Source organism: Primulina huaijiensis, chromosome 9 (genome assembly GCF_012295235.1).
Source record: "Primulina huaijiensis isolate GDHJ02 chromosome 9, ASM1229523v2, whole genome shotgun sequence".
NCBI lineage: Eukaryota > Viridiplantae > Streptophyta > Magnoliopsida > Lamiales > Gesneriaceae > Primulina > Primulina huaijiensis.
Window position 1 is genome coordinate 6,792,113 of NC_133314.1, and position 21,909 is coordinate 6,814,021.

A 21,909-nucleotide genomic window follows, 5' to 3' on the forward strand; every position below is an offset into this window, starting at 1 on the left:
ATAATTTTTATTCATGTGGTTTACTTGAGTTATTTTTGGACGTTACACGATCATATTAATTGGTATTAAAGCAGTTTGTTCTTGAAAGAACATTTGAAAATAATTTTTAGTTTAAAAATTCGTTTTTCATATTTTTGTAACACACATGCAAAGTTTCAATTTTCTAGCACTTTGTAGCTATCTTGGAAAAAAATGCTTAACTCCTTGCTCGAGTGTCCAAGTTAAAAGAAATATAGAGGATCACGGTGGTATAAAATTTTAAGCGTGGTTGGGCACGAGCAAAAGCATTTCATAGGTTCAAGTAGATACCAGTGTCTCTCCACAAGAAAAGAGCTAAGGATAAGGTTGGAGATTTTGTCAAGAAATTCAAATTTTTTATCATCATCAATGGAAAAAGGTGACAAAACTCAAATTTCAGTCATATATAATCAAGAAAATTCAGTACCCTCGCTACAAGTGTTATTTATTCTATGATACTTGAGTAAATGTCAATGAAATTGTAACGCTCCAGATTCGACGACTGTCCACACAGTACCAACACGAATCTTTCTAGCGTACTTATGTCATCACTCACACGCACCCTAGAAAACTTCCCAGGGGTCGGCCATCCCATAATTGACCCAAATCAAGCACGCTTAACTTTGGAGTTCTTATGCGATGAGCTACAGAATATGAGATGAACGTTCTTGATATGAGTAGTACATATCAAATCTTTTAAGTCATCCTCAACTACAAAGTCTCATACCTGAATAGTTTTGGAATCCCTCTCCTTCCGGTGTAAGATCGGTTCATTCATGTTCCCTCCGCCTAGTAGCCTGCCAAGAGCCGCTCATTGTTAGTGCAACCTCATGGCATCGACGATCACCTCCCGCCCTCTTCAGCCCCGGGCCTCACATGCTCACCAGTTTCTGCTTGGTTCATCCCCGAACCACACCGTACTAGAGAGGTCTGCTCTGATACCAAGTGTAATGCCCTAGATTCGACGACTGTCCTCACTGTACCAAGACGAGTCTTTCCAATGTGTCTATGTTCTCACTCACACGCACCCTAGGAAACTTCCCAGAGGTCACCCATCATAAAATTGTCCCAAGTCAAATACACTTAACTTTAGAATTTTTATGTAATGAACTACCGAAAAGAATATGAACATCTTGATATAAGTATTACATATCTTATCTTTTAAGCCCTCCTCAAATGCACAGTCACATACCTGAACAATTTCGGAATTCCTCTACTTTTGGTGTAAGATCGGTTCATTCATGTTCCCTCGGCCTAAAAGCCTGCCAGGAGCCGCTCATTGTCCGTGTAACCTCATGGCACAGGCGATCACCTCCCGTCCTCTTTAGCCCCGGGCCTCACAGAAATATTCTATCTTATGCTAGTTTGGCTAGCAATTTCCTTCCATTGGTTGATTGTGCTTAATGACTAACACTAGACACTTTCGATATTTATGAATAATGAAATCGTTAAGCATGTCTTGATTTGGTGCTGGTTGAAAAGTATGAGTTTGAATTGTTTATTCTTGTCGAAGATAGATGCTTGATTCATGTATTGGATTTTTATTTTTATTTTTTTGCTATTATTTGTGCATTGCATATTTTGAAAATATCATCATTTTGAAAATAATTTCATTGGTTAGTCCTCCCTCTATTTTTATCAATTTCAAACTTTCTAAAATATAGGAGGAGAGCTAATTATGATTTTAAAGAGAAGATTAATTTTAAATATTGTGGTGAAGACAATTTTGTGCTTAAATTGTTTTGAAAATATGGTTTTTTGATTCACACAAAAAGTGAGCGAAATATTTTAGTTGAAATCATTGTTTATCCAAGTTTTGTGATCATAAAAAATGAGGAGATTGTTGGGTTGAGAAAAGTTGTATTTCACTTCTCATTCTTTATTATTATTTTTTTTTACGGAATACACACGGTGTGTGTGTCCATTCTGCTAGTAATTATATTATAAATTCCCCGATGATTATTGGGAATGAAATCCTTTCCTTAAATTTCACATATATACAAATAAAGTTCCGCAAAATCTTCACTTTCACGTACCACCACTTACAATATATTCATATCTTTGATGACTTTTTATAAGAGTCATCAAATTATAAGAGTTCTACTTTATTGAATTGTAGTGGAAAGAAGAAAATTAATTAAATTTGTGTTGCTATATAAACATTGTATTGGAGTACCGTTTTCTCACACACAAGACGTAACGGAAGTTTACAAATTTTAGTTTCGGTGTTCGAAATTTTTCTTGGACGTTGTATGATTTATAACATTCATAGGGTGTTTAGTTTATTTATCTTTGTGTATTTAATGCTTCACACCAAAATAGTCTAGGATTAGCATAGTTGGTCCTTATTGTAAATATCTACGAGCTGTTCTTCCTCTTTTGAACGACTAATCAAGTCCATGATCGAAAACTGAATTCGTTGTTTAGATCTCACTATAGATCTTGAACAATTTTGCGTCGAGACTGGATCACCGAAGTTTTAGAGATTCTGGGCAATGTGGCCATGAAATTTCTCTTGTAAAAATTCAAGGTTGCCGATTTTTGAATGTGAAGGAGAGGGAATAAGTGGACAAAATTTTGTTTGCCAAAATCTGTGTGTAAAACTTGTGTTATTTCATATGACTTTCAATGATATATTTATAGACTTTGATTGTTAATCATATCAGGAGTCATTCTCCTATTAAGATTAATAATTCTAATCCTATTAGGATTCTTATTTTTATTAATTAATTAAAATTCTCATCTTGTATATATAATGCAAACTCAACTCTTTATAATGCATAAAAAATGCATACATATATATATTTTTAAAATTTAATCAATTAATTAATCAAATCTAGACCCTTCTAGGATATTACATGATTATTATGTACATATAGCAGTCACTACTACTAATATTATTATTTAATAAGAATATTTTAAATTTACTAAATAAATAATTATGAACTCGATATCACCCCGATTGAAGTTCAGAAAGCACCGATGTATTGAGACTACAAATATTTTTCATATAATAAAAATTGAAAATTTCGAATATCAAGATTTTACTGATCTAATTTTGACCACTATCATTTTTGTTAACTCCTTCAACAAAACAGACAATTCCACTCCCCTTATAAAATTAGCCGTTAAGCTAACTTCCACAACTCCCAATCCATGGACTAAACTTATAAACTCTTTTATAAACAATTGGTTTGATCACCATCAAACTACAATCGTCAAATTCAACTACTTGGACTTAATTATCTCAATTGGAACATATATTCCATACTTGTGTGACCCTAAATTATTCAGAGATACAGCTAGTCATGGGTCAACAACTTCATATGATAAAAAATAGCATTAATTCTTATTCAGGCTTACCCTAATTAACCTCATTCTTTTCATCAGCAACTTGATCAAGAATGTCGGATCTCATGTCTGATTGCACACATCAGATAATCGTAATAACGTTTAGTAGTATCATCCAATGATCCTCTAGGTATCACTGATAGTGCCTACGAGAACCTTAAGTTATGATTATCATATAGTACGGTACCTTCAACCTATATATCCCGATCGAATCTACAACCATTGGTAAATCAAGAGTTGCATATGAATTCGATAATGATGTGATGTATCTTTGAGTAATAATAGTTACAACGTATATGTAACTGAGAAAACACCTTTCCAAAATGCACATGTCCAGCTCTGGCCAGAGATCCCATGAACTATTAACTTATCAGATCACATAATATATTTTCATTCGTTGGCAAACGATGAATCCACGGCTACAATATATATGCTCATGCGATTTCGAAATTACATTCAATCTCGCCACCTGATGACCCTCAATAGAGTCGGTAAACGGATCACAGTTCATGCAAGTATGTAGAGCCTCTACGTTGTCTTGGGTCAAATGACTGTTTATTACACTTGATAAATGATAACCACGTGGACAGTTCGAGGGAGGGTTGTTCAGTGCATCATCAAATGATCACCCATCTGTAAGAATGAACATCTCCATGTTCTTATCAATGAAATATGACGTTTACATCACAGATGCTAGTCTCAAGCTCAAACGAATTTTATCTTTTATTTTAGGGGGCCGATTCAACTTGGAACCTATTTAGAATATGTGGTACACTTCTTAATGTGTTTCATTATCTTACGTTGAGAAACAGATCACATGGTACCATTTGCAAATTAAAGAAAGCTGCATAGGTAAATAGATAAAATAAATATCATAATTAGATAAAACTGTAAAATATAATTAAAATAAAGATTATTTTTACACAAAAGTCAATAAAGCTCAAGTCACAAGTTGTCTCGCTGGGCACCTACTCTTACAATCATCGACTTTTACTATAGCAAACTACCCACAGATTTTAGACTCATTGCTTAACGATGCTTCTCAAACAATGGTCCTGGCAGGGTCTTCGTGAGTGGATCAACAACGTTATCTGCAGAGGCGACCCTCTCTACTGATATGTCTCTTATTCCCACAATCTCCTGGATTATTTTGAACTTTTTTAGTTTATGTTCGGATCACTGATGAGACATTGGTTCCTTTACTCATGCAACGACACGGGTGTTGTTGTAGTGGACCGGGACTGGATCGGCTGCTTGAGAAATGAAACCCAACTCTAGAACGAAATTCCTTATCCAAACTGTCTCTTTGTTGTAGCCGATGCAGCTATGTATTCGACTTTAGTGGTTGAATCTGTTGTGGTGTCTTGTTTGAAACTCTTCAAAAAGACATCACTATCATTGAACTTGAATACAAACCCAAAGGTTGATTTCGAATCATCCTTATCTGATTGGAAGGTAGAATCAATATAGTATTCTAATTTTAGTTTTTCACTCCCGTAAACCAAGAACAAATTATTAGTTCTTCTCAAATACTTAAGAATTCCCTTCATGGCTTTTCAATACAATGGACCGGGATTCAATTGATATCAAATTCCAAAATTTAGTGCAAATGTAATATCAAATCGAGTAGATATCATATTATACATTATACTACCTATAGGAGATGCATTTGAAATGTGGTTCATTGTTTCTATCTCATCATCAGTATTAGGGCATATAGACTTGGATAGAATCATACCATGACACATTAAGAGATATCCTCTCTTGAAAAAATCAAACTCTTTGATCGTGCTGTCAAATACGAGGTTTCAGCTCCTTAATGTGTATTTGAGTCCATAGATGAATATTTGAAGTTTGCAAACTTTATGCTCACTTTCTACTGATGTGAATCCTTCAGGTTAAGACATGTAGATCTCTTCCTCAATGTCATCATTAAGAGAAGTGCCTTTATATTCATCTGCCATATTTCATAGTCATATCATACTGTTATGGCTAGCAATATTCTAATGGACTTGAATATTGCGACTGAAAAAAATGTTTCCTCATAGTCAATAGATGGATATTTTCACTACCATTTGATGAAAAAACAGAAATACAATTTTCTTAGTTAGTACGCAAGACCCAATAGCTAAATTATGACCCCCAATTATCTTGGCAAATAATTTTTTTCCAAAAAGTAGAGCACAATTGCAACATTTTGTATTCCAAAAAATTTTTCTTTAATGGAGAGGGAATAAAAATTTTGGTGGAAAAAATTGTCCACCAAAATCTGTGTAAAACTTGTGCTATTTCATATGATACTCAATGAAATATTTATATTGTAACACCCCAGATTCGATGACTGTCCCAACTGTACAAAGACGAGTCTTTCCAGCGCTCTTATGTCCTCACTCACACGCACCCTAGGAAATTTCCCAGGGGATCACTCATCCCAAAATTGCCTCAAGTCAAACACTTTAACTTTGGAGTTCTTATGTGATGAGCTCCCGAAAAGAAGATACACCTTCTTGATATGAGTATTACATATCAAATCTTTTTAGCTCTGTCCGACTGCACAGTCCTATACCTGAATAATTTGGAATCCCTTTCATTCCGATGTCAGATCGGTTCATTCATGTTCTTTTCACCTAGAAACCTGTCAGGATTCGCTCATTGTCCGTGCAATCTCATAACACCTATGATCACCTCTCGTCCTCTTTGGACACAGGCCTCACATGCACACCAGCTTCCGTTTGGTTCGTCCCCGAACCACACCGTACTAAGAGAGGTCGTCTCCGATACCAACTGTAACGCCCCAAATTCGACGTATGTCCTCACTGTACCAGGACGAGTCCTTCCAGAGTGCTTATGTCCTCACTCTCACGCACCCTAGAAAACTTCCCACGGGTCACCCATCGTTTAACTTTGGAGCTCTTATGTGATAAGCTCCAAAAAAGAATATGCACCTTCTTGATATAAGTAGTACATATCAAATCTTTTAAGCTCTCCTCGAGTGCACAGTCCCATACCTGAATAATTTTGAAATCCCTCTCATTCCGATGCGAGATCGGTTCATTCATGTCCCTTCGTCTAGAAGCTTGCCGGGAGCCACTCATTGTCAATGTAACCTCATGGCACTAGCAATCACCCCTCATCTTCTTTGGCTCCAGGCCTCACATATACACTTTGATTCTTAATCACATCAGGAGTCTTCCAATTAAGATTTATTAATCTCATTAGGATTCTTATTTTCAATAAATAATTAAAATTATCATGTTGTATATATCATGCAAAGTCAACACTTGACAATGCATAATATATACATATATATTAATATTTTCTATATATTTACATTAATAAATCTATACATGCATATACATATATGTACATGTATAGGCTTACATTTAAAATTAGAATATCATTATTTAAATTCTTAATTAAGTTTTATTCAATTCTTGACAACTGTAGAATATTTAATGTGAATCATGTATATATAGTAGCCACCACTACTAACATTTTTATTTAATTTGAATATTCTAAATTTATTAAATAAATAATCGTGAACTCGTTATAACCACGACGGTCAGACAAGGTCGATGAAACGAGAATACAAATCTTGTTCATATAATGAAAATTGAAAATTTCACTGATCCAATTTTGGCAAATGCAAGTTTTGTGAACTCATTCACCAAAACAGGCAGTTTCACTCTCATTACAAAATTACCAGTTAAGCTAACTTCCACATCTTCTAATCCATAGAATCAACTTATAAACTCCTTGATAATCAATTAGTTTGTTCTTCATCAAACTATAGTCTTCAAATTCAATTCCTTGAACTTGACTATCTCAACAGGAACACAAAATTCAATAACTGTGTGATCCTCAGTAGTTCAGGATTACAGCTAGATGTGAGTTCACAACTTCATGTGATTTAGAATAGCATTTATTCTTATTGGGGCTTACCCTAATTAGCCTCATTCTTTTAATCAACACCTTGATCAAGAATGCCACATCTCATGTCTGATTGCACCCATTAGATCATGATAAGAACATCTAGTAGCATTGCTTCATGATCCCCTATGTATAACTGATAGTGCCTGCAAGAACCTTAAGTTATGATTTGCGTATAGCACATTCCCTTCAAACCATATATCCCAATCGAATCTGCAACCATTGGTATATCTAGAGTTACATATGAATTCGATAATGATGTGATGTATCTTTGAGTAATAATAGTGACATCATATATGCAACTGAGAAAACACATTTCCCTAAAACACATTTTTTTTCTGACTTGAGACTCCTTTCACTATTTACTTATCGGATCACATAAGATATCTTCACTCATAGGAAAATGGTGAATCTCTGACTACAATACATTTGCTCCTGCGTATTTCGAAACTACACTCATTCTAACCACATGACGATTCTCAATAGAGTTGGTAAATGGATAAAAGTGTATGCTAGTACGTAGAGCTACGTTGTCTTGGATTAAATGACTAATGATGTACAATCATAACCACATACTATTCTATTCGATAAGTGATTACCACTTGGACAGTATGACGGAGAGTTGTTCAGTGCATCATCAAATGATCATCCATCTATATGAAAGAACATCTTCATGTCCTTACCAATTAAACATGACGTTTACTTCGTAGATGGTAGTATCAAGCTCAAACGACTTTTATCCTTATTTTAGACTGCTGATTCAACTAGGAACCTGTTTAGAACATACGATACCCTTCCTAATAAGTTTCAAGATCTTACGTTGAGAGACATACCTTATAGTACCATTTACATATTCAAGAACTTTATCTATCCAACTTGCATGAGTGTAAATATAAAGTAAATGTCATAATTAGATAAAACTGATAAATATTATTTTTACATAAGAGTCAATGTATTTTAAGCCACAAATTGGTTCGCTAAACACTTAATCTTAGACATCGAACACGTTGATTTGTACTAAGATATGTGTACAAGTAATATGTGGAAAAGAAACTATTCAAGATAAGAGTTTGAACTATAACGATAATATTATAAATATAGTGAGGTATGTCTCAAAATAAAACTTACAAGATTCATATAACAAGCCACACATTCAAACTTCAAAGGGAGTGTTTTTGAAAAAAAAAATTACAATGGGAGTTATGAGAAGAAGACTTTGAGGTTTTTAGAGTAGATTTAATGCATTTCAAAGTAGATCGAACAGAGAATAGCAGTTGAAGATTTTATAAAACAATTAATCTCTAATCTATTTTGTAAGGGTGTCAAAATCAGACACGACCAACTAACCCGACACGATTCAACCCGAAAAAATAAGGTTTGGGTTTGGGGTTTTCGAGTTCGGGTCAGATTAGGTTGGACCCGATAGCTGACCCCAAAAAAATGATCGGGTTGGGTTGGGTTGGGTTCAGATCAACTCGGGTTGACCCGAAATTTTTAAGTTTTTTTTAAAAATATATAATTAATAAATATTGCCTGTATTTTTATATATTGTATGTCTAAAAAAATATTTATTATATATTTATATAATAAATTTTCATAATTTAATATTTATTTTGAATATTTTTTATTTTCTAAAGTATAATTAGACTTTCAAATTTAAATCATACATATGAGGGAGATTTTGTTATTATGTGTTTAAATTAAAATATTATTTTTTTTAATTTTATTTAATTTTCTTTAAAAAACTCGAAATCTTGTTAATCGGGTTGATTCGGGTTCGGGTTTGGGTTGAGTGTTTCGGGTTGGGTTCGGGTTGAGAAATTTTTGAATAGTATTATTGCTCAACCCGACCCAACCCAACCCACCCGAATTGATACCCTTACTATTTTGTGCTTATTTAATCAATTGATGAAAAATAGGTAAAATATCAAGATACTGATTTTGAGATGTTTGATTTATAGAATCTTATTAAAAAATAACGTTTTTGGTTCAAAGTTTTTGAATAATAGTGACATTAACATCTCTTAATAAAGAATATATACTAGTTCAAACTCACGTTAAAAAAATGACCAAATCCCCTGTATAGATTATATATATATTGTTTATGAAAGTTTTAACAATATAAAACTTTTTTGTTGTTAAAACTTTCATAAACAAAAAATCTGAAGTGATTCTTTTGGGAACAAAAAATGTAATTTATTTTTGTATAAAAAATGTAAATTACAAAACTCTTTTTTACATCACTTATTCCATATAAGATTACCAAACATAGTTTTCCATGTATTTTGAAACAACTATTACAATATTAAAAAAAAATTATTAGATCGTCTATTATGTTAATTTTTTTTGTAGAAAAATGTTTGACATGGTTAAATAAATAAAAAATGTTATTTTTTATGTCATTATGAATATGGAGTGAGACAACCTGATTCCCATAAATAAATTCGTGATGTCGTCTCACGTAATAGTACTCATACAATAATATTTTATATCCAATTATTACCTAGTTTTATTTGACTTCAATAGTCTTGTTCATAATATTTAAATTTAATAAATAACATTATCACCTTTTTTAAAGCTAATAAAAAATGATATAATTTATTAATAAAATATAATTCCAAATTTTTTTTTTAAAATATATACTACACTAACATATGATTCAAATATACAATATTAAATTGAGGCAAGTGGTGGAACTCACATCTTACGGAACCGATATGGGCCTCCTCGTGGAGTGCAATTTTGTGTTTATCCATAATTCTTACACCCATTCGCAGATACGTTACTCCCACGCGCATGTATATATGAACGCGATCCTGTAACTATAGGTCCGCCTCTGCATACAACTTCTTCGCGTTGCGTCTATATATATAGAGAGAGAGCTAAGGTGAAACTAGTATCCACATCTCAGCCATAACTCCACGAAAGCTCCTGCTTTAAGCCCATCCTCTCTTCAAGACCGTTGTTTGAGATCTTTTATCACATGAAATACGCTTCTTCTTTGCAATATTTTTCCTCAAGTTGTATCGTTTTTTCAGTGTATCTGTCTATATAAAGGGACATTGGATTACAGTAGAGACGGCTCTTTTCTTTGTTTCGTACGTATCTCTTCTTTTGCGTTCCTTCTGTGTCTGTGTGTTCATTTAGTGATACTTCTCTGCACGAGGATTTGGGATTGTTTTGGGTCATTTTTGGTTCGAGAATGAGATTTATCTTTTCTGAGAAGGATTTTTCTTGACCGTTTTTACCATCAAGTGCAGAATCCGTTCCCATAGATGAGTTGGATTTTTCTAAGCACCGTTTATGGTTCTTGATGATTGGAAGAAATAGGATTCGATTTTTTTTCCTTTCTTTTTTTTTTTTTTTTTTTTGTGTTGGGTTTGACGTGTTATATATGAGATGGATGTGTTTTTGGTAATATATATTTCTTGGTGCAAACCCTGTTCAATCTGTTTATTGTAAAAGAAAAAAAAAAAAAACCTTTTTTTAATGTAAAAAACATAGTTTTTCTGTGTACAAACTTGTTTTTCTACAATCTGCGGCGAGATTTGTTGCACTGTCCTTGCAGGATGTTAATCCATATTCTAAATGTTTGTTGGGTGTTTTGTAGTTTTGTGAGAAAAACTTGCCGGAAGGGTTGTCAGGTGGTGCGTCTTTTCTGCTGTTTCTAGGCGTAGGTTTTGGCCTTTTGTTAACAAAGCTCCGCTTTGAAGTCAGTGATGATTAAATGGTGTCTTAAAATGGATCCTTTTTTTTTAAAAAAAAATCGTCCCTTTTGAGGGATTTGGGATAGCTGATCAGCAGATATGTGTCACCTCTTACACGAGAGATCATAATCTCTATTCTCATCTTGTTGAGACCTGTCATTTAATTGTGGTTACAATTACACTTCTTTGTGAAGTACATTTTGCATTGCTCATCTAGTTAGAAAGGTTGTAGGTAGGATTAGTTGGGAGCTACTTTAGAATTAAATGTAAATTTTAAGTGGTTCTTTTATCTTGTCATTAAAGATCAACAAACCTCTCAACTGTTTGCATTAATGAATTGACGAGAATTTTCCTCTTGAGGGTGAGTGGCTGAGAGAAATCTGTTTCGAGTACTTATTTTGCCTGTTGGATCTTTTAATTTTTGGTCCCCTCTTATCTCAAAAGTTTCTAAGCTCGTGGTTTGGCTATCATCAGGTGCAGACCGCGTGGCCGGGCAGCGGACCCGAAATTTAAGTTTTGCACATCCTTGTCAGGAATTCGTGCACTTTGGGCTAATGTTGCAGATGTCTTTAGTAGTTGAACACATAATCGAATCTAAATAAGGCCATTGGGCCTAATGTGGATGATTTTTCTCCTCTTTTAGATAATATGCTTGACTCATCGTAATCGATTGATAAAGGAGGTGGGCTATTTCCTTTGACCGTCTTCCTGACCGGAAAAGGGCCATTTGGTTTTTTAACGTGTAAAATCATAATGAATCTGTCACCTGATTTGAGAAACAACACACCGATGAGTCAAGCTTGCGCACCACATTACTTAAGCTTGATCTAGTTAAAAAATACTCTATCTCGACTTGAAATGGTGCTTGAGCTAGTTGTTTGCTCAGGCTTTGGCTTGCTTGATACCCACCTGCAGCAAGGGGCATATTTTATGGGTTAAATTTGCATTTACTTTCTGTTACAATCGAGATACTTTGAACTCTCATTTTTTGGTTCAGTTATATTTTTGTTAATCTTTATTGTGGCTTTTTGTTTGTGTTCAAACTGATGTCGGGTTTCAACATTCATCTTCTATGACAGATTTGTTGAACACACCCGAGATTCGTAGAGCTGCCGAAACGGCTATCCAAGAAACTGCAGCTCAAAGTGATATGGATGAAGATATCATTCCCCTGGAGAAGTGCCAATCCTTGTCCGGAACCAACACATCCAGGGACTTCGACTGCAACATCTGCCTCGACCTCGTGCAAGATCCTGTGGTCACATTATGCGGGCATCTATACTGTTGGCCTTGTCTTTACAGATGGATTAATTCTCGTGATGAAAATGGTGATCGCAAACAATCAAAGTGTCCCGTTTGCAAGACAGAGGTGTCGCAGAAGACCTTAATCCCCCTCTATGGTCGAGGGCAAACCTCGGACTACTCTCAAAACGAGGTCAATATTCTTAATATCCCACGAAGACCTACCATGTGTACAGCAACTAGTCACTCATATCCCATTGGAAATCCAAGATATACACAGCAGCCATCAGAATTTGTGCACCGAGTGCCATCACGTATGTTTGGCGAGACGCAACTGGTTGATCCGATGATCGGGATGCTTGGGGAAATGCTTTTTGCTCGGATGTCTGGGAATTCGGAGACGACTTTGTACCCTTATCCAAACTCTTATCATTTAGCACATAGCAGTAGTCCTAGGTTAAGAAGGCACGTGATGCAAGCCGATTTATCCCTTAGTAGGCTATGCTTGTTCCTCTTCTGTTGTGTAATCTTATGCCTACTTTTGTTTTAAGAATCTTCAGAGGAAGGCATCATTATACATACATATATATATATATATCATGTTCAGTGCTAAAAGTATGATATTTAATTCATTTGCAAATAATGAGCTTATATGTATGTATACAATTTTGATATTTTGAATACCGTACACATCTTGTCCGTCTCCGGAGGACGTCATATCAAAATTATATGTATTAACATGCTGATTTTGACTTCAACTATCATCATTTGTGGTTCATTACTTTTTTCTTCGTCACTTGTGGAGGCTGCAAGTTCCCATGGAGATTGTGGTTAAAGAAATGTGCAATGCTTTCTTGTTAATACGGATTGTGTAGATTTTTTAATTATACATAACGATCGTGTAAGTGAAATAATCTCTCTATCTTTATTTATATCTTTTAATTGGATCATATATTTATCTATATTTTTAAAAATTTATATTAAAAAAATCATTAATTTAAATATGAAAAAAATTGTCGCCTTGGCATGAAATGCATACATAAATAATTTTTGGGTAAATTGTTGGTAAATCTCCAAATCCAACTCAAGTTTATTCTAACTCTTTACATTTAAAAAACTTTGCCCAAACTCCCTAATAAGATAAAAATAACAAAAATACCCTTATATATGTAAATACTAATGATTGATTTTATGGGACCAGAAATGATATAGAGCCTAGATAAAATTATTTCAAACATATAAATTTATTATTACTGAGTAATTAAATGTTTGATGAGGAGAATTTTCTCAATTAACATGAATCTGAACCAATTTCAAGATTAACTATTTATAGGACTTAACTCTGGAATATTTGAAACATGAAGATCAAACCGAGGTTAGATATCAAGAAAACATGAGAACTCAACAGTCTTAAAGTAAACTTATGATTCAAAATAATAGGTTCCTAGAAATAGTACCAGATTCCTCTAAACTTTCTAGAGATCTTAGAGAAATTCAAAAGACGGTACATAATTATTGTAATATGCTATATTATGTACCGCAAAATGTGGAAAAAATCATTGAAAACCAGGAAGAAATTCTTGGAATATTAAAGGATATTCGAACAAGACTTCAAAACCTAGAACAACGACCAAGTTCTAGTAAAAAGACTTCAGAATGAAGGTCAAAGTGATATCAAAACATTTAACTGAAGAAGAAAAGATGATCAATCTAATTAAAGCAATCTCAGAAAAGAAATTAATCTGATGACAACTTTACAAAAGATTGGTCTAAAGGACCTCCAAGAGCTTGCAGAATCTTTTGCAAATCTCAAGGTAGTAGATCTAAAGATGAACACAACTAGAGGTGAACAACCCGCAATATCCTGGTCAACTTCGCAAGAACCACCAAGAGAAAGTGTGGGATCTCAGAATATAAATATGAGAGAATCCCAACCAGACTTTTATACTGGTGGATAATCGCACCCAGAGGGAACAAGGTCAAGGAAGAATCAAATTCCTTTGCACCAAACACCCTATGAGAATCTGTTTTAGAACCAATACATCCTTATGGGGTTATGCTTAACCTAAATGTATTAGATTTCAAAAATAGAAAAGTTCTCATAGAAGATTGGACATATACTATGAGAATCACAGCCGGTACACTCGATCTCAATAGAGAAGGATTCATTAAACTTCTGGAAATGAGTCTTATGAGATCAGTAAAGATTGCTTGGGACATGACTTCGGTAGAAACCAAAGAATCAGTCATAGCAGGAGAATCTTTTAGTGAGATAGCCAGAAGAATGGCTACCTTTTTTAAAACACAATTTATAGAGGTAGACTATTTTAATAATCAAGATACAGAGAAGAAAAAGAAATATACTCAAGCTCTGTAAAGTCTTGAATTACATGATATATGTTTAGTTGATAAATATATTATGTTATTTACTAAATATAGATGGAATTCAAGAGCCGAAAAAGATATAACAATGCAACTCTTCTTCGCCAAAATGCCAAGCCTCTGGGAAGAAAAGCTTGTAAGGGAATATGTCCTAGCAATCCAGATACATTGGCACGAAGAGTCTCTTTCCTCAAAAAAAAATTGGCAGAATGGTGTCATCTGGCAGCATTACAAAATAATTTCAAAAGATTAAGGGGGGATATAAATAAACATACTCCTTTGTGTTGTAAGGAAAATAATCTTCCAACAATTATTGGAAGTAAACCACAGAGGCAGAAGATGAGAAGTTTTAAAACTCATTCTTATGCCAGAAGTGAAAGGAGTTCTTGGAAACCAAGGTCTAGAAAATGGAAAAAGAGTAATAAAATGCTTCGACTCAACACCGGATACTGAAAAAGTAGTTTATTACGAAAATCTTATTCAGGTATACCGATTTAAGGACATTGCCTCAGATGAAAGTATATATGAAGAAGAAAAAGTCTTAAGTCAAGAAGGATCTGATGAATCAGAATCAGAATCCGACTGAAGACGAGGTGTTTAAACACGAAACACATGAAGATTTGTCTTGTTTCTTTAGTCAGACAACAATATCTCATAACATGGTCCAAAGGATCATGAGAGAAAATCCTAGTCTACGGAGATATCAGGGATTCTCTGCAGGGCATGTATAAAAGTTCTTAGGAAATCTTGGCCTAAGAAACAGAAAGCATCATCTAATCTATAAAGTTTCCAGAAGGGAAATGGCGATTCCAATGGAACTTACAGGAAATAGAATGGAGATGAAAGTAATTCTTTCCGAAGAAATTAATGAGGAATTACAAAAACTCAAGATAGAAGTAGCACGAACCTTGTCCTTGTTTCATATCGGAGCAATCCAGATTATGATAAAAGCTACTTTCAAAGAAAGAATAGATTCACCCAGTGATATTGCTATATGCGATAAACGAACGTGGAATCTTCAAGATTCAGTACTGGGAACTATCTCAAGAAATCTGTGTGCAGGAAAGATTGTAGGAGTAATCGATCCAAGAATTTCCTACAACCTAGCAGATAAATATTTCAGTCGAGCCTTGACATTACATCAGAATTATTTTATAAAAAAAGGCTAATGAAAGAAGGTAACAGACCATATTCTATTACCTATCAAATTTCATATGTGTTATCTAATACACATAATTCTGAATTGTTTAGTAGAAATGAGTTTATTGAAATATCAGAGATATTTTTAAAATTTGCTCAGACAATTTATCCAAAAAGAATTGAGTTTCCTTCAATACAGGAAGCATATATCCAAATACAAGAAAAACCGATTCTACTGAGGAATCAAAGTCTTAGATTGAAATCAAGAAGACTATCTTTTTAAGGAGATAAAATTACGAGCTACAGGTGGGGAAAAACACCTGTGCAGAAAACCCAACAGGCACTAAAAAGTTTTTCGACATTAGGAAAGCTTAGATGTCCAGAAGGGTAGAAGGAAGTAGAAATAGTATTTGATATTACAAAACAAAGGAATCAATTTCCTTGTAATACCATATACTATTTAGAACAACCTATGATAGGAACTTACCAAGGATTTATCAATATCGGAGAATTGGAAGTTCATATCATAGGAATTCCAGGAAAAGAACCAGATCAATTGGTTCTTGAGCTAGATTTTCTTGAGGAACATAAACCTTGGAAACGTCTAGAGTATGGAATGGAGTTTATGGTTGAGGATAAAATGTGAAAAATTCAATGATCACAAGCCTATTCTCGATATACATTCTAGTAGGGATGTTATACGAACAATATAAATTAGAATACTTCGCTGCTTATATTGACTCAGATGCTGGAATCTGTACAGCAAAAAGACGAGTTTTTCCAAATTATTTGGAAGAAGAATTACCAAAAATTGCTGGAAGAGATTTCTCAAGAAGAATCTTAATCTTATGTAAAGGGATTAAGATGACTGATATCGTAATCGATGGTGCTGGACAAGCGCCTTAATATAAGGTAAAAACACCACCGATTTATTTTCATGATACAAGAGTTGACCTTCTGTTATGAAATAATTTCCTATAAATGTTTAAGTTCTATACGCAAGAAAATGAGATTAGAATATTAGTGTTAACAACACTTTGTGATCATAAAATCATAGTCCAGATACTACGAGAGGCATTTTACAAGAAATTTCCAATTCAGTTTCACAGCAAGCGTGGTGATTAAGGAAAACTTCTAAACCCAAAAATGAAGGATTCCAAAAGGTTTGAGGAAACAATGCTCCAATTAAGAGCACATAAGCATCTCCAACCAGAAGAAATAGAATGCCTCAAGATAGCTCTGCATCAGAATGTTGTAGAGTATGAATCAAGGGTATCATTAGAAGATGTCAAGGAAAGGATCAAAGAAAATTACAATGAAGATCCCTTAGCATGGTGGGATAAAAATCAACTTAAAGCTTGCCTTAAAATTAAGGAAGGTAAAGATTATGAATTTGTCCGATGCAAGCCTATCCCAATGAATATATTTGATTAAAGGGATATGCAGATTATAATCAAGGAACATTTAGACCTTGGTTTGATCAAAGGAGGAATTTCACCATACAGTAGTCCAGGATTTCTCGTAAGAAATCATGGTGAGATAAAAAAAGAACAAACCCAGACTAGTTATTAATTACCAAGAAATTAATAAGATTCTGGAGTTTGATGGATATTTTATACCTAGTAGAGAACATCTAATTAATTGCATACGTAATGCAAAGATATTCTCTAAATTTGATTGTAAGTCTGGATTTTATCATATTAGGATGCAGGAAGAAAGCAAGAAATTCAAAGCTTTCTCCACAACGCAAGGACAATATATCTGAGAAGTATTACCAATATGATTAGATAATTCACCTCAAATATTTCAAAGGAAAATGGATAATCTATTTAAAGATTATTTCAAATTCATGTTTGTCTATATTGATGATGTTTTAATCGCATATAAAAATATGGAAGAACATATTAAGTATTTAGAGATTTTCTCTGATGTTTGTGAGAAGAAAGGACTGGTTCTATCAGAAAAGAAAGCAGTCATTGCCACAAGAAAAATTGAATTTCTCGAAATAGAAATTGATGAGTTTGGAATAATTTTGCAAGATCATATAGTAGAAAAGGTGCAAAATTTTCCAAACGAGTTAAAAGAAAATAAACAACTTCAAAGTTTTCTAGGAGTTGTTAATATTGCTGGGATGTTTATTAAAAAACTAGAAAACACAGGAAAGTGTTCAGTCCATTACCGAAAAAGATGCGAAATTTATATAGACGAAAGAACACACCCAAGGATTGAAAGGGTATCGGTTACGGTGCTCGGAAGCACAACGGAAATTTCAAAAATCATATTTTGAATAGCAAAAATCGAGCACCTCACTATATTGTGTAGCAAATAACAAAACAAACAAATGTCATATATAATGTGTTTAGAAATTTACCTATCAATCACAAAGATTGATGATGACTCCAACTAAGTTGTTAAACAACTTCGCTCTTGAAAGGTAGACAAATCTACAAGCCTCCCTTGAGCACTCCTTGATCAAAATCAAGCCCACCACCAACTAGAAAGATCCACTTTAATTTTGCACTAGAAAAAGTAAAGTATTTTTCATTGAGAAGTGAATAATCTCATCAAAAATGAAGAAGCAAAAATTGAAGAAGAACGGGGGAGAAGTTTCGGCCACTTCATTTATGGAGGAGAGAAGGATGAGTTTTCTTGATGCTTGCAAAAAGTAAAAAGTGCTTTTCAAATGTATGCTTGCCTTTAACTCAAAAGTTGGCTTCCAACATTTCACCTCCATATGCATGCAATTTGGGTTTGTAACATTTACAAAGCCCATGGACTAATTTTTAATATCTCAAACACATTTGAGATAAATAAAAATCTTACTTGAATTTACTCAAGCACACTAGTTGAATTATTATTTCCATTTGGACTCTACAAGACCCAATGTTATTTAATTTATTCAACACTTGAATTAATTTAATTATTTGGACTCTACTAGGCCCATTAGTTTTTAATTAATTCAACACTTGTATTAATTTAATTTAGACCATAACAATGTTTATGAAAATCAAAATTTTCAAGTACATTATTTATTTGACCAAATTTTAATTTAGGAACACTTCCACAAATTAAAAGCTACATTCCCCATATAGAAGTCATACTTCTAATTTTTTTTGTGCTTATAAACTCTTTTATAAGCCGTTCAACACATTGAACTAATTTCCTTCTCAACGGGATCTAGAAAGCTAGTACTTGTGCGGTCCTCAATGGTTCATTAATACGACTAGCAGTGAGTTCACATCTCAATGTGATTCAGGACTAAACATGTCCTTATATGAGCATATCTCAGTTGCTCCATTCTTAATTATCAACTCTCTGATAATAAGAATGTCAGAACTCAAGTCAGATAGTACCTAACCAATCATGTTAAACGCCTAGCAGCATCACTTACATGATTCCCTAGGTATCAAATAATAGTGTCTGTAAGAACCATTTCATTATGGTTAGAGTACAGTACGATCCCTTCATTTCATATATCCCGACCGATTCGACAACTATTGGTATATCGAGAGTTGTCAAAGAATCAATACTATGTGTCATGTCGTAGTTGCATCAATGGTGTAATCTAAGTAACCCCTTTCTTAATTATCACCAACACTCTGATAAGAGATTTCAAACTACATACATATGATATCACATAGGATATCCATACCCGAATGTAAGCGGTGAATCCCCGACTACAATGTATCGACTCCTATATGTTTCGATAAAACACCCAACCTTGCCACCTGATAACCCCATAAGAGTAGGTAAACAAGTCAAAATGCAATGCTAGCATATAGAGTCTCAATGTTGTCTTCGGTCATAAGGACTAATGATGTACAACCATAAACTAGGATGTTTTCAAGCGGTAGTGAAAACCACTCGGAAAGTCCTTTATGGAGGGTTGTTCAGTGCACTCTACAAGGAGCACCTATCTGCATGCTCGGACATCACAATGTCCCCTACCAATGTAACATAGTACTCATATCGCAAATACTAGTATCAAACTCGAGCGGCCTTTATCCTTCTTAACAGCGGCTGAATCGACTAGGAATTGTTTAGAATATACAATATTCCAAATATGAGTTTCATGATACGCATCATATGAGTATCTCATATTCTTTCTACTATATGTATATTCAAAGACTTTATCTATGTAACAAGCATGAGTATACAGATAAAGGTGTGCCAAAACAATAATTTCAAATATAATTAAAATAAAGATTGTTTATACATAGAGTTTCAATGTGAACCCTTGGCCAACACTTGACTCGACGGGCACCTACTCTAACAAGGAGTTAGTCAACTAAAGGAGATTTGTAAAAATCTTCCGAAAATGGCTATTCCTCAGGATGAAGATGATCTGGTATTATATAGGGATGTTAGTGATCATTGGTGGGTGGCAGTTTTAACAAAGCTCACACCAGAAAGAGAACGACCATGCAGATATTGCAGTGGACTCTTCTCAGATGCAGAAGCCATAAGATGACATATCAACGAAAAAGAATTTTATGCAGTAAAAAGAGCTTTTCAAAAATGACTATTATTTTTACTCTAACAATCTCCCACTTGCACTAGATCCAACTACCCATAAGCTTCAAACCTATCGATTCGCGATGATTCTCGAATAATGGTCCAGGTAAAGGCTTAGTTAGTGGATCAACAACATTATCTGCGGAGCCGACTTTGTCAATCGACACTTCTCCTCTTTCCACAATCTCTCGGAGGATGTTGTACTTTCTCAATACATGTTTCAATTTCTGATGAGACCTTGGATCCTTCGCCTGAGCAATGGCTCCCGTGTTGTCACAAAACACCGGAATTGGAGCAACTCCATGAAGAATGACGCTCAACTCTTGGGCGAAATTCCTTAACCAAACAGCCTCCTTTGCTGCAGCTGATGCAGCAATGTATTCAGCCTCAGTGGTGGAATCTGCAGTATTGTCTTGCTTGGAAATCTTCCAAGAGACAGCAGCACCATTGAGCATGAATACGAACCCAGAGGTTGACTTTGAGTCATCGATATCGCTTTGGAAGGTAGAGTCTGTATAGGCTTTCAATTTCAGTTCTCCACCCCCATAGACCAAGAACAACTTATTGGTCTTTCTCAAATAATTGAGGATGTCTTTCATAACTTTCCAGTGTGGAAGATCAGTGAAACGTCTGCTATTCTTTTTCTTAAAACGTGCTAGAAATTTTTTTTCTCTCCTTAATCCCCATAATTCAAAATATACATACATATATATATATATATATATATATATACTCTAAAAATATATTGCACCATTTTAAAAATAAACCATCAACTAACATTTTAAAATCAATGGAAATAGTTTAAAGCATAAAATCGTTAAACGTCTTACCAAATCTAAAAACATTATTTGAAAAGTATAGCCCATACTATAACCTCTCAAAAATCTCTCATAACATAAATAAAATCATAGAATATCTTTAACATCACTTAAAATCATAAATCATAACTAGTGCGGAAAACTAGTGTCGGTCCTCGGGTTATGTGCACATTCAGTCCAGTCGGATCAACCATCAAGACCTCCATATACATAATCATCATAATCACCTGCATCAATCACAGCTAGTGAGTCTAAAGACTCAACACATCATATCCTTGATAACAAATAATACATTTACGTATCACATACAACAGTGAAAATACTTGTACTTAAAATATCGTTTTCATAAAGATGCATAAACATAAACATTTTCTTAAACATTTTCATAAAGATGCATAACTTTTAACAAAAACATTTTCATAATGATGCATAACTTTAAAAATAACCATTTCCATAAACTTTTCATATCAACATAAACATATTCATATTCATATTCATATCCATATCCATATCCATGTTCATATTCGTATTCATATTCATATCCGTATCAACATATTCATATTCATATTCCTATCGTTGAATTCAGATTGATAATTGTGACTCGTATTTGTATTCGTATTGGGCAATGGATCCATCTAGAGAAAACCACAGTACTGGGCGGCGGGAACACCAACAACACTCTCACCGGTCAAATGGGCCTTGACCAACATATTAACGTATTCGTATTCGTATCAATGCAAACACGACCGTCGGGCTCCCACTAGGATCATAACCCTCACGATATCTCCAACATATTTAGTCACAAA

The 21,909-nt window shown here is 34.0% G+C and overlaps 1 protein-coding gene and 1 long non-coding RNA gene across 3 annotated transcripts; one reads left to right on the forward strand and one right to left on the reverse strand.

Moving 5' to 3' along the window:
• The first annotated feature begins 10,092 nt into the window (after positions 1 to 10,092).
• LOC140984967 (E3 ubiquitin-protein ligase RMA1H1) lies at positions 10,093 to 12,843 on the forward strand. Of its 2 annotated transcripts, XM_073452683.1 has the most exons (2): positions 10,093 to 10,397; positions 12,086 to 12,843. In XM_073452683.1, the coding sequence occupies exon 2, from the start codon at positions 12,157 to 12,159 to the stop codon at positions 12,796 to 12,798; it is 642 nt and encodes a 213-aa protein (XP_073308784.1). In that variant the 5' UTR covers positions 10,093 to 10,397; positions 12,086 to 12,156; the 3' UTR covers positions 12,799 to 12,843. The 2 variants fall into 2 exon arrangements, with proteins under 2 accessions (XP_073308784.1, XP_073308783.1); XM_073452682.1 differs by lacking the exon at positions 10,093 to 10,397 and having other exon boundaries at positions 11,452 to 12,843.
• On the reverse strand, positions 10,768 to 11,656 carry LOC140984969 (uncharacterized). Its single transcript, XR_012176679.1, has 2 exons — positions 11,529 to 11,656; positions 10,768 to 11,458 (listed from the first exon to the last, which is right to left on the reverse strand). It is a non-coding gene; the product is annotated as an uncharacterized lncRNA (long non-coding RNA).
• Positions 12,844 to 21,909: the final 9,066 nt, after the last annotated feature.